At 47.2% G+C, this 13,367-nt stretch overlaps 1 protein-coding gene across 3 annotated transcripts in view; it reads right to left on the bottom strand.

The window, feature by feature from the left end:
- The window catches only part of CNDP1 (carnosine dipeptidase 1), a 52,071-nt gene that overhangs the window by 18,720 nt on the left and 19,984 nt on the right, over positions 1 to 13,367 (bottom strand). For all 3 annotated transcript variants that reach the window (XM_017866131.1, XM_017866133.1, XM_017866130.1), the window contains exons 2-5: positions 10,081 to 10,206; positions 7,689 to 7,838; positions 6,122 to 6,284; positions 4,846 to 4,934 (exon numbers count right to left, since the gene is read on the bottom strand). In XM_017866131.1, the coding sequence (XP_017721620.1) occupies positions 4,846 to 4,934; positions 6,122 to 6,284; positions 7,689 to 7,838; positions 10,081 to 10,206 (528 nt within the window). The remainder of the gene's footprint in view (positions 1 to 4,845; positions 4,935 to 6,121; positions 6,285 to 7,688; positions 7,839 to 10,080; positions 10,207 to 13,367) is intronic.

The following is a 13,367-nucleotide window of genomic DNA, read 5'->3' as shown; positions in this document are numbered from 1 at the left end:
GGGGCCAGTCTTTCCTGTGCTATTCTCATGATAGTGAGTAAGTCTCACGAGATCTGATGGGTTTATCAGGGGTTTGCTTCTTCCTCATTTTCTCTTGCTGCCACCATGTAAGAAGTGTCTTTTGCCTCCCACCATGATTCTGAGGCCTCCCCATCCATGTGGAACTGTGAGCCCAATTAAACCTCTTTTCCTTCCCAGTCTTGGGAACGTCTTTATCAACAGCATGAAAATGGACTAATACAGTAAATTGGTACCAGTAGAGTGGGTTGTTCCTGAAAAGATACCCAAAAATGTGGAAGTGACTTTGGAACTGGGTAACAGGCAGATATTGGAACAGTTTGAAGGTCTCAGAAGAAGACACAAAAACATGGAAAGTTTGGAACTTCCTAGAGACTTATTGAATGACTTTGCCCAAAATGCTGATAGCAATATGGACAATAAAATCCAGGCTGAGGTGGCCTCAGGTAGAGATGTGGAACTTTTTTGGAACTGGACAAAGAGACTCCTGACATTTTGCCCCTACCCTAGAGATTTGTGGAACTTTGAACTTGAGAGAGATGATTTAGGGTATCTGGTAGAAGAAATTTCAAAGCAGTAAAGCATTCAAGAAGTGACTTAGGTATGGTTAAAGGGATTCAGTCTTTAAAGGGAAACAGACCTTAAAAGTTCAGAAAATTTGCAGCCTGACTATGTGATAGAAAAGAAAAACCCATTTTCTGGGGAGTAATTCAAGCCAGATACAGAAATTTGCATAAGTAGTAAGGAGATTAATGTTAATCCCCAAGACCTTTGGGAAAATGTCTCCAGACCATGTCAGAGACCATCACAGGCCTGGAGATCCAGGAGGAGAAAATGGTTTCATGGGCCAGGCCCAGGGTCCCTGTACTGTGTGCAGCCTAGAGACTTGGTGCCCTGTGTGCCAGCTTCCCCAGCTGTAGCTAAAAGGGGCCAATGTACAGCTCAGGCTGTGGCTTCAGAGGGTGGAAGCCCCAAGCCCTGGCAGCTTCCATGTGGTGTTGAGCCTGCAGGTGCACAGAAGTCAAGAATTGAGGATTGGGAACCTCTAACTAGATTTCAGAAAATGTATGGAAATGCCTGGATGCCCATGCAAAAGTTTGCTGCAGAGGTGGGGCCCTCATGGAGAGCCTCTGCTAGGGCAGTGCAGAAGGGAAATGTGGCGCTGGAGCCCCCACATGAAGTCACTAGTGGGGCACTGCCAAGTGGAGCTGTGAGAAGAGGGCCACTGTCCTCCAGACCCCAGAATTGTACATCCACTGACAGCTTGAACCGTGCACCTGAAAAAGCTGCAGACACTCAATGCCAGCCCATGAAAGCAGGCAGGAGGGAGGCTGTACCCTGCAAAGTCACAGGGGCAGAGCTGCCCAAGACCATGGGAACTCACCTCTAGCATCAGTGTAACCTGGACATGCGACCTGGATTCAAAGGAGATCATTTTGGAGCTTTAAAGTTTGACTGACCCCTGGATTTCAGACTTGCATGGACTCTATAATCCCTTTGTTTTGGCCAATTTCTCCCATTTGGAACAGCTATATTTACCCAACACCTGTACTCACATTGTATCTAGGAAGTAACTAGCTGGCTTTTGATTTTACAGGCTCATAGGTGGAAGGGACTTGCCTTGTCTCAGATGAGACTTTGGACTGTGGACTTTCAGGTTAATGCTGAAATGAGTTAAGACTTTGGGGGACTATTCAGAAGTCATGGCTGGTTTTGAAATGTGAGGACATGAGATTTGGAGGGGCCAGGGGTGGAATTCTATGGTTTGGCTGTGTTCCCACCATATCTCAACTTGAATTGCTGCTCCCAGAATTCCTATATGTTGTGGGAGGGACCCATGGGGAGGTAATTGAATCATGGGGCAGGTCTTTCTTGTGCTATTTGCGTGACAGTGAATAAGTCTCACAAGATCTAATAGGTTTATCAGGCGTTTCAGGTTTTGCTTCTTCCTCATTTTCTCTTGCTGCTGCCATGTAAGAAATGACTTTCACCTCCCGCCATGATTCTGAGGCCTCCCCAGCCATGTGGAACTGTAAGCCCAATTAAACCTTCCCACTCTGAGGTATGTCTTTATCAGCAGCATGAAAACAGACTAATACATTGCCCATTCACCTTTGAAGATGCACTGTTTGTTTGCATATAACATAAACACATGAAATTATTATTTACATTCAATGTATGAATGTGCATTCCCCACAATTCTGTTACAGCAATGGAGTCGTTAACTATGGTTGTGAAGGAGAATTCAAGGTAACGCCTGGTGCGTGCCCTCCAACATGTCCTGCCAATTTAATGCTATGATCAAGAATTGGGGAAAGGAGCAGCTACAGAAAAGCACATTCTATACTACAGAGCTTCCCTGTGTGGCTGCAGAGGGAGGCATTTTCTCCTTCTCCCCAAAAGGAATTTTCAAGAAAGGTTAGGCAATTACAAATCGCTTTTCTGTCCTCATAATTCTGAACATGAAAAAGGAGAAAATTCTCCTTTGAAAGATTGTTAAGCCTCGGGTTAATTTTTACTTCAAGTATCTGTTATTTTTCAACTGTGATTTCAATCTGCCTTTTAACTTATTCAAAGGCTTTGATCTTGCAGCAAAATGGAACTTGAGTTTTTTTTTTAGTTAATATTAGGGCATGGAATAGCTTCTTTAAAATTTTACAACATGCTTCTTCCCCATTTGGTTTTGATCTTTTTGTATCTTTATAATTTATAACTTCATATCTTTGAGAACCACATTAAGAGGAGAGGTCAAAGTCTTTTCCTAGAGCACAGGATGCATGCAGAACTCTAAAAGTGATTATATGCAGATAAACAACATGCACACACTATAATCAGCTCTAATAAGTGGGCTTGACTCACCACAGATTAACAAATGCAACATGAGCACAGGATTTGTATGAGAAAATAGTAAGTTATGTAGTAATTAAAATGAGAAAATTAGAAAATCAGCCATTCAGTTGGAGAAGAACTTTGGGGGATAGTGATTTGTTCATGCTCCCCTTGTGTTTCTGTATGTCTTAGAAAGTCCATCTGAAGTTCTGAAATCTTAATATCTGAAGGTTCTGTGTGAACACTGAACTAGCAAACAATTGCTAAAGAGTAGTTGGAAATCCTAAGAATTTTCTGGCAAGTCACTTTTAATAAAATACAAACCCATAGCACTCAGCATGGCAGGCCGCATGCATTAGCAGCTGGGTTTGCCAAGCCTCCCTTGGCAGCTCACTGCTCTACCTGTGAAATATGGATATTAGTACTCACTCTGCCTCCTAGAAAATAACCCAGGGAGGGAATGTGTCCTAAGAGCTCTGTAGGCAAGGCAGGCAGAGGAGAAGAAGGGAGGGACCTCACACACCACCCCCAGTGCAGATATTTCTTCACTGAATCCCTGCAAGCCTATGAGGTAGAAACTGCCTTTCCCACTTTGATCACAGACGAGGAAAGTGAGGCTCAGAGATGAACTGACATGTCCAGGGCAGTGAATATGTCTTCTGTTTTCTTTGTGATTGTGTAATTTTCAGAGCTGAAATTTATAAAGCAAAACAGATTTTGGCTTTTTTATCGGAACAATCTTATAAATATTGCTATCCCTTTGAAGGAGAGAGAGAGAGGAAGAAAGAGAAAGAGAGGGAGAGAGAAAGAAAGGAGAGAAGGAAAAACAGAGAGGGAGACAGAGAAAGAAACCAAAGCCACATGGAATGTCAGGGCACAGGTGGTGTGAGCTTCATGGATAAGAAGCCACCTTTGCAGTGGTCAGCAGGACGCCACCGAGACCTGTGCTGACTTCCTGAGCATGTCTCTGTGAGATTCAGGAGTAGAGTCAGAGTACTTAAGTCCCCTCCATCTGCTTATGTCTCAGGAGAAAATAAACTTCTGAGAGGAAAGCCCCCGGCACCTAATGAAATAACCTTCAGGAAAAGACATCCCAGAAGCCCGGGTCTTCTCTGCAGGACAGGGTGCCAGCGAGGCCCCTCAGCCCTCAGGGCCTTGCAGCCTTGGACAGGGGAGATGGAACCATATCCCCAGGTTGACCGGATTCTGTTCCACAGAACAGAATCCGAGGCCCAGAGAGGTCAAGTCACTTGCCTAAGTTCACACAGCTAGATCCAGTCCTCTCCTGGCGTCTAAGTACATTCGCTAGGAGGGGGAGAAGAGTGGCTTGAGATAAAACCATCCTTGTGTTGAAACATGAGATAGTTAAAGGTACAAACCTGGGTCCTCTGGAGGCCGGAAAGAGGGGACCCACCTCCTCAAATCTGTACCCCTGCCTCTGCTCCAGAGCCCTTATTTGGACATCTAAAGAGAACCACTGTGCTCTCAGGGAAGAGATCCAAGGATTCCTGCGGAATGTCATGGAGATTCCTATCTTGATCATTTGCAAAGTAGCCGATACATTTTAAAAATGTGTGTTTGTCTCTGCTAACAAATCATACTTTGTGATAAGAAGAAAAAGAAGATTAAAAAAGACAAGATAAGATAAAATAAGGATTAAACAGAAAAAGACAAGTCCCATCAGATAGCAGCTTGGCCACAGGCTTGTTGTGTCTTTGGCTGTGTCTTGTTTTTTAACATGATTAAAAGTGCAGGCTGGAATCCATCCTCAAAGTATCAGCCTTGCCACCAGCTGCACTGCTCTGGGGAAGTTCTCTGACCTTCCCAAGCCTTACTGTCCTTATCTGTAAAATGGATACAATTGTTGCACACACCTCCAAAGATTGTTGGAGTGAATAAGTGACCTAAGGCAGTTTGCTCAGAACACAGCAAACAACTCAAAGTAAGTTGTAGTTACCATCCTCCTCCTCCTCTCTCCCGAACACAGCTGTCACCTACTTGTTCCAGGGCTCTGAAGGCGCTCACAGCATTGATCCAAGCCAAGACAGGGCCTTTGTTGTCGGTTGCTCCTCGTCCATAAAGTTTCCCTTTACAAAGGGAAGAAGAATGTTCAGAGAAGTGTGGACACCTCTGCCACATGAGTTAAAAACCAATGTTGTCTCATGGGTACCAATGTTAACAGTGCTTTCTATAATAACATTCCAGGCACAAATCTTGCTATGAAATTGCAAAGTATGATTTCTTATGTACAAATAAGACCGTACACAAGAGATCCTTGGATCTCTTCCCTGACAAATAGTACAGGCGTCAGCTAGTCAGATAAGACAAGTAAATTTGCAGTAGACAGATCCCACTGTCCTTAACAATAATTAGCTATTTTATCCAAGTTCACTGAAGAGACCCACCGGGGACTTGTTGCAGAGTACCATGTGGCATAGCCTCTCATTTTGGGATTTTACAATTAGTAGAAGAATGAAAAAAATATGTGTGTATATCTCTATTCACCTTTCTTCTTTTTCTTTACAAAATGTGAATGACATTTGATACTGTTCAAAAGGAAAGTGTGTGGCCTGGACAACTGTTTTCCTCACAACTCAAGGACCTCCATCCAGGGGCACAAAAGTGTGTTGTTTTTTTCACAAATGAAAGAAAACCGGCCTCAGTGAACCAATCAGTAGGCTATGAGAGCCGCCTCTCTATGCATTCTCCCTTTTTTTTTTTAGATGGAGTCTCACTCCGTCATCCAGGCAGAATGGAGTGCAATGGTGCCATCTCAGCTCACTGCAACCTCCGCCTCCCAGGTTCAAGTGATTCTCCTGCCTCAGCCTCCTAAGTAACTGGGATTACAAGCATGTGCCAGCATGCCAGGCTTTTTTTTTTCCCAGACAGTCTCTCTCTGTCACCCAGGCTAGAGTGCAATGGTGTGATCTCAGCTCACTGCAACCTCCACCTCCCAGGTTCAAGCAATTCTGCCTTGGTTTCCCAAGTAGCTGTGATTACAGGCGCCCACCACCATGCCCAGGTATTTTTTTGTATTTTTAGTAGAGACGGGGTTTTGCCATGGTGGCCAGGCTGGTCTTGAACTCCTGACCTCAAGTGATCCAACCACCTTGGCTTCCCAAAGTGCTAGGATTACAGACATGAGCCACCGCACCGGGCCTATGCATTCTTAATGACAGGGAGAGACCCGAAACCCAGGGACAGAGCCACATCTTCACCCCTTCAATCTTGCAAGCACAGCAGCTCCGCACTATAGCCCGGGTGCCTCACTGACCGTCCACCTCCGTCAGCACGTAGGGGTCTGTGAGCCACCCATTGCCCTGGTCGGCAGGCTGCACGTCCAAGTGGCCGTAGAAGCACACGGTGCCTTTCGTGGGATCATTCCCCAGTTCGGCCAGGATGACGGGAGGTATTGGAAGACTCTGACCATCAGGCAGCTGCAAAATGATCAAGAATCACATTTTTTAAAATGCTGTGTTGTTCTTCCAGAAAATTCAAAGACATGATATTGGGAGTCCTGGCCAGGCTATCCCTGGGTCCTTGGAGAGCCCGTGTCATTTTTCTGAGCATCAGTTTCTCCATCTCTAAAATGAGTCCCATGAAACACTTTTTTTTCTTTTGGAGACAGGTGTCAGTCCCGGCGCCCAGGCTGGAGTGCAGTGGCGCACTCGCAGGCTTATGTGATTCTCCTACCTCCGCCTCCTCACAGTAGCTGAGACTCCAGACGTGCGCCACCACGTCTGGCTACCTTTTTGTATTTTTGGTAGAGACGGGTTTTGCCATGTTGCCCAGGCTGGTCTCAAACCCTCAGGCTCAAGTAATCCGCCCGCCTTAGCCTCCCAAAGTGCTAGGATTTCAAGTGTGAGACACTGCACCCAGCCAAGACACTTTTAATTAAGATATAAAACCTAATTAAAAGTAAAGTGCTTCTTTAGATCCACATTGACAATTAGCATCATTAACTGAATGTGCTCTTCAGTAAGAATGCAGATGGGCCGGGAACGGTGGCTCATGCCTGTAATCCCAGCACTTTGGGAGGCCAAGGCAGGCAGATCACAAGGTCAGGAGTTGAAGACCAGCCTGGCCAACATGGTGAAACCCTGTCTCTAATAAAAATACAAAAATTAGCTGGGCGTAGTGGTGCATGCCTGAAATCCCAGCTACTCGGAGGCTGAGGCAAGAGAATTGCTTGAACTGGGACTTTGGAGGTGGAGCTTGCAGTGAGACGAGATCACACCACTGCACTCCAGCCTGGGCTACAGAGCGAGACTCTGTCTCAAAAAAAAAAAAAAAAAAAAATGCAGATGACAACTGGCTTAAATTAGGTGGCTTAAATTAGGTGGCCAAATCCTAGAAAATGTGGACGATCTCAAGGTTCCGCAGTGCTAAAATAAGCACAGCAGGTGCTTAGCTTTAAGACATTCATGATGGAGTAGAGTTCTAAGAGATGGTTCTGATGAAAAAAACAGAGCTCCAGATACAAGGCCTTTGAGAAAGATGCATATGAATTTAAAGAAAAGGACAATTTCCTTTTCCTTAAAGAAGAAATTGTAACCTTGTGTCCAGGAAGTGAAGAGTACAAGGGGGTCCTTTCCATAATAAAGCGACCTTCACTTGTCATCTGCACTGGCTTCTAAGAGCCCATCCCACCCCTGGAGTCCTGATATGACTGGAAAGCAATAACACGGCTTCATTCGAGACCAAGGGAATGCTTCATCTTCATTAGGAATTGGGAGGTTTTGGTTGAGGATCAGGGTGAGCCTCTCCCTTGCCACCCCCGGAAAGGCACAATTGATGTCTAGAAGTAGCTGCTCCCTCGGTGGGAGGGAACACCACAGCACCTGCTGAGAACCCATGTCCACCGAGGTCACATGGGCCCCCAGGCGCTGCAGTGTGTCCGCGGCCACAGCCATCATTCTGAAGAGCTCTTGTCTGAAGCGAGGCACAGGCTGGACAGAGTCACTCTCGATGGCCACCCACTCCTTCAGCGTCTAGGAGGAAGAGTAAGCAGACCATTAGCATGGGGGTCCCACATCTGCTCTGGGGGGAGCGAGGGGAGGGCAGGAGACAGCGAGTCCCCAGGTGCTCTTCTGTTGATTGAGGACCTGAGGACCTATGACAGTGCCAGTGAACACTGTGACATTCAAGAGTAACAGACAGAATAGCTGGGGTTTTAATCAGGAACCTGGAGGCCAGAGACGCCTGGTTAGTATAGAAGGTCAGGCAGGGTGGGCTGGGAGAAAGAGGATGGTCTGGGTCCTCACTGGGTTCACCAGGGCTGTCAAGAAGGGCAAGTCCCCACCCACTATTTCTAATTATTAAGAACTGAGGAGCTGGTGGGTTCTCAGCTTTCTCCAGGACTCCCTGCTTCCCACACTTGGCCCTGGAAGCCTCCCAGCCACGATTGAACCCCACAGTGGCCTCCGCTGGGCTGCAGGTCCCTTCTGACATGCTCTGCACTTAGATTCCCCGGCCCGCCCCTCCCTGCTCTCCTAGGATCCCGCGGGCACTGTGACCTCGGGCTTAAACTCAGCCTGTCACAGCTGTGTGACTTTGGGCGGATTCCTTAATCTCCCTTAGCCTGAGTTTTCTCATCTGCACAAGAAAGTAATGCTCCCTAACAATAGGGTGATGGTGAGGACCACTGAGGTAACGTGTGCACAAGACTCAGCATGATGCCGGGCACCTGGCGGCCACTCCAGCAGTGCTGGCTGATATGAATGACTGATAAGAACCACTCACACACCGGGTTGGAACCTGAGTGGCTCATACTGAGACAGTCAGCATTTTTATGAAAAACTACACAGATTTACTGATCTTGGACTTCTCTTCCTGACTCATTTGAGTTTGACCTCTCTATCCTGGTAGTAGTGCTTTCATTTTTATTATGAAGGCATTTATCTAACCCTAATGAATACTGTGTTTTACATTTTTAAACTGGAATTTACAGAACAGAGACTGCTGGCTTCTCCCTAAGTTCAGTAGATTTGGGTATGTTTGAGGGACTTAGGGGGCTTGGGGTACAAAGTTCAGGGAGACCTCAAGGAGCTCCCAGTCTGGTGAGCACAGACAACAACACATCAGTGTGCACATGTGTCGGGGTGTGTGGGGATGGAACCAGATGGCCACAGAGAGGACAAGAGAGCTTAGGAGAGCGGGGCTGGGGAGGAGCTGGTGAATCTGTGGGCTCCAGCAAGCTCCTGCCTTCCCGCTCCTCCTCCTGTCTCCTCCTCCCCAGGCCTCCCTCTTTTTGCCGTTCCACCTCACCCTCCCTCTACTTTACCCCACTCCCACCCCGTATATGTACAGACCCTGTATGGTGAATTAGCGGTGAAGCAGAGGATTATAAACTTGGGAGGCTAAGGCAGAAGGATCACTTGAACCCAGGAGGTCGAGGCTACAGTGAGCTGTGTTTGTGCCACTGCACTCCAGCCTGGGTGACAGAGCAAGACCCTGTCTCAAAAAATAATAACAAAAAAATAAGAGGGCCAGGCCGGGTGGCTCATGCCTGCAATCCCAGCACTTTGGGAGGCCGAGGAGGGCAGATCACTTGAGGTCAGGAGTTCAAAATCAGCCTGCCCAACACGGGGAAATCCCGTCTCTACTGAAAAAACACAAAAATTAGCTGGGCATGTTGGCAGGTGCCTGTAATCCCAGCTACTTGGGAGGATGAGGCTGAGGCAGGAGAATCACCTGAACCTGGGAGGTTGTGATGAGCTGAGGTTGCACAACTGCACTCCAGCCTGGGCAACAGAGCGAAACTCTGTCTCAAAACAAATAAATAAATTAAATAAATGAATGAATGAATGGAGGAGATAAAATGCCTATTGCACACATACTACAAAACAAACGACGTTGCTGTTGAAGTTTGCAGAGCTCCCTGGCTCCCCAGCTCTGCCTAGGCCTTACAATAACGTCAGGTGGCATTAGGAATGGGCGACCTGATGGACCAGGGCAGACTCAAGCTCAGCGGAGGTGCTGGTCATCTCTGCGTGGACATCCCTGGATCAAGTGTGCTGGATATGAAGAGACAGTGCCCTTTGCAGGAGGAGTGGCTAGGAGGGATCTCTTCCATCCATCTAATGAATACTGAAGATTTTTAACCTAATGAGCAGTCACAGGCATTTTAAATGGAATTAGGCAAAAATATCCACATCTCCAAGCAAATAATTGTCTCACCCAAATACCAAAGGATGTAATCCATGCATTCTGTGTGTAGTTTCCTTCTCCTACCTGCACAAATTCATCCTGATGGAGGTCAATGTACTGGAAGACTTTCTCTAACAGCGCCGGGGGCAGGGAGTGTGAAGAGAACATGCCTCCTTCCAGCAGCAGCAGCACCGCCAGCAGGGACGCAGCCTGGAAGGGTTTGACACAGGAGGAACGAACGAAAATCAGCACCAGTTGCTGGACTTTGGACCTTCCAAATTCCTCAAGAAGGGTTGTTATCTCACACAGCTGCCTCCAGTCAGTCGGAATAAAATAATACAAGGCGGTAGAACCAAACATGTTATTTTTTGCTACATCTTTCCCCAAACACTTTATTTCCAATGCTAAAGAATTTTAATAAGACAAAAATCGAGTTAACAAGCTCATCTTTAAATAACATCATTCCATTTATTCCTAGGATAAGGTGTTTCCTTCTGGCCCCTTGGGGAGGCCAGTTCTGCTGCCCAAGAGTGAAGGACGATCTTTACAAGACAGAAAAGAGCAAGGTAGAACCAAAAACAAACATGCAAAAATCTTCCATGTGTGATGAACTACTGCACTAGACGAAGGAATTTCTGAGCAATGCCTAAAATCCAGTGTTGTGGGGATTCTTTCTACTGGCTCCTGAAATCACAGTACTTTAACAAGAAAGGAAGAAAAAGGTCTGAGGTGGTGGTTCATGCCTGTAATCCCAGTACTTTGGGAGGTCGAGGTGGGCGGATGACTTGAGGTCAGGAGTTGAAGACCAGCCTGGCCAACATGGTGAAACCCCGTCTCTGAGAGACCCATCCACAACCCTGCCTCCTCCCTCCTTTCCCCTCCCTGACTCCTGCTCAGTCTCCCCAGCCCATCCACAGCTGGAATGATGCCACCTGGGTGTCCTCGAGAGCCTGAGAGCCAGCATTCCTCCTTGACGCCCGAAAGGAAGGTCCTGTGGCAAAGTGGGCAAGGGTCACCCCTTCACAGAGGCCCCCCAGAGCCCTGTCTGGAGTGGGAGCTGCCGGCATCAGGCCCAGGGGCCACCTGCACATCTGGAGGGGCCATTAGCAACATCTCCCCCAGTGCAGCCCCAGCCACCAGAGGCTGGAGAAGAGGAGGCAGGGAGTGAGGGGTGGGAAGGGCCAAGGTGGCTGCAGCCCTTGGTCAGACCCCCGACGTCAGGCTCTTGGCTGGGAAAGCCACCCGCTATCCCCAGGAGACCAGCTGGGCTCCACTGTAGAAGCCAAACCCACCCTCCTGCAGCAGGAGGAAGGAGGGGAGAGTTTAACCCAGCCTGTCTCTGTTAGTTTTGTCTCTGGAATCCCATCTTTTATTGTTTCAAATGTTTGAGATGTTTTACATTATAAAATTCTAATTGTTTAATCTATGATTGTTTAAATGCCCACCTTTCCATAGGTGGAGGTGAGCAGGGGTTGCAGGGAAAACAAGGGGAACTAGGCTGGTGAAGTGTCAGTGCCATCCCCAAGACCTTGAGAGACAGGTGTCCTCACAGCGAGAGGACGCTCCGCACGGATGTGGCCCCGCCAATGTTGCTTATTTTACAATGGAGCATCTGCAAGGCTGTTTGAAAAGCAGTTGGTTGAATATTTTACTTTTCATTCTGTCATTTTCATGGCTTCCTCTAATCCACTCTCCACGAAGCAGCCTGGGTGATTTTTTTAAAGGTAGGGCAGATAGCAAGACTCCCTGTTTTAGCTCTTCCAAGAGGTCCCATTGCCCTTGTGGTAAAGCAAATATCCCCATGGCCCCCAGGACTTACATGGTGGATCCCACCTGCTTCTCCAACCAGACCTCCTCCCTTGTTGGGGTACCATGCAGGGCCCCTCCATCACTTTCCACCTGTTCCCAAATGCATTGCTGAATCTTCCTCCACGCCCCTGCCCATCCCTTGGCCTCAAGCCCCCATGGAGCAAAGGTGAGCTGGGGAGCATCCAAACTGATGAGCCCCCCCAACACATTGCACAGGCATCTGAAATGAAATTGTGCACAGGGAGCTGTGTTCTGTCTCTTCTAGGAATTCACTTACAACAAAACATCTGGTCCTACTGAAAATGTCCCAGATGGCAAGAAGGAGTGCCTCTCCCTAACCAGAGTGTCACTTAGCACCTGAGGTCAATCCATCCCATGCCCAAAAGGACAGTCACTCCCAGGTTGTTCTACCTTCTGTCAGATCATCACTGAAATGCTACAGGGATGTTCAGGCTTCAAGAACTTTTCAGCCAGGATTCAGCTGGCACAAAATCTGAGCGACCACAGAGAACCTGTGTTCACAAAACAAGGCGGCAGAGTGAGAGTCAATGCTGGGTGAGGGCATGTGGATAAAGCAGTGCAGTCGGGGTGGCATCACGGGGAGACCACAGGCCTAACAGTCAGGAGGGCCAGCACCAAGTTCAGCCCTGCCAGATCCCAGCTGTGCTCCTTCGGGTACCTCTCTGAGCCTGAATTTCCTCAACTGTCATCAGGGACTGGAAGCCTCACAGCGGTTGAGGACCCAACCAAAGAGCTATAGAAAAATGTGTGGCTCCGAGTGGACAGAGAGCTCACCAGCTGTCAGGAAAGCAGTCAGACATGCCGTGAAATGCAGACCATGTCCCATTATGGGGTGGGGATGGTCAATAGCAGCATCTGGGAGGAAACTGGTGCTGAACACTGACGGGGAGGAAGGGTAAGTTTGGGGAAGGGCAGGCATTCAGGGCAGAAGTTTTAACCTCTGGAAGTTTCCTCTTTTTGAAGCAGGAGAATGTATCAAAACGTTCTAATAAGAGTCTGAATTCTGCTGGAGAATAATCGAGAGGAAATTGTAAAGTTTAAGAATAGTCATAAATATTCTGGAGAGTGAACTGGCTTAAGGACACACATACATATCAATCAAATAGAACTGAAAACCCAGAAATAAATCCTCACATTTATGATCAACTGATTTTCATCAAGGGTGCAGAGATCATTCAACGGGGGAAAAATAGTCTTTTCAATAAATAGTGCTGGGAGAATTGGATATCCACGTGCAAATGATAAAGTTTCACTCCCTTCCTCACACCATATATAAGAACTAACCCAAAATGATCAAAGACCTAAATGAAAGTACTAAAACCATAAAACTCTTAAAAACAAACAAACAAACAAACATAGCTGTAAATCTTCCTACCTTTGGATGAGGTGATGGTTTCTTAGATATGACACCGAAAGACAAGATGGTTAAATTGGACTTCATCAAAAATAAAAACATTTGTGCATCAAAGAACACCATCAAGAAAATGAAAAGACAACACATAGAATGTGTGTGTGCGTGGGGGTGGGGGGACTACAAATCG

The sequence above is a fragment of the Rhinopithecus bieti genome, unplaced genomic scaffold (genome assembly GCF_001698545.2).
Source record: "Rhinopithecus bieti isolate Rb0 unplaced genomic scaffold, ASM169854v2 scaffold_84002, whole genome shotgun sequence".
In the NCBI taxonomy this organism is placed as follows: domain Eukaryota; kingdom Metazoa; phylum Chordata; class Mammalia; order Primates; family Cercopithecidae; genus Rhinopithecus; species Rhinopithecus bieti.
Note: the sequence above shows the minus strand (reverse complement) of the source record. Positions and strands in the feature narration are given on the sequence as shown.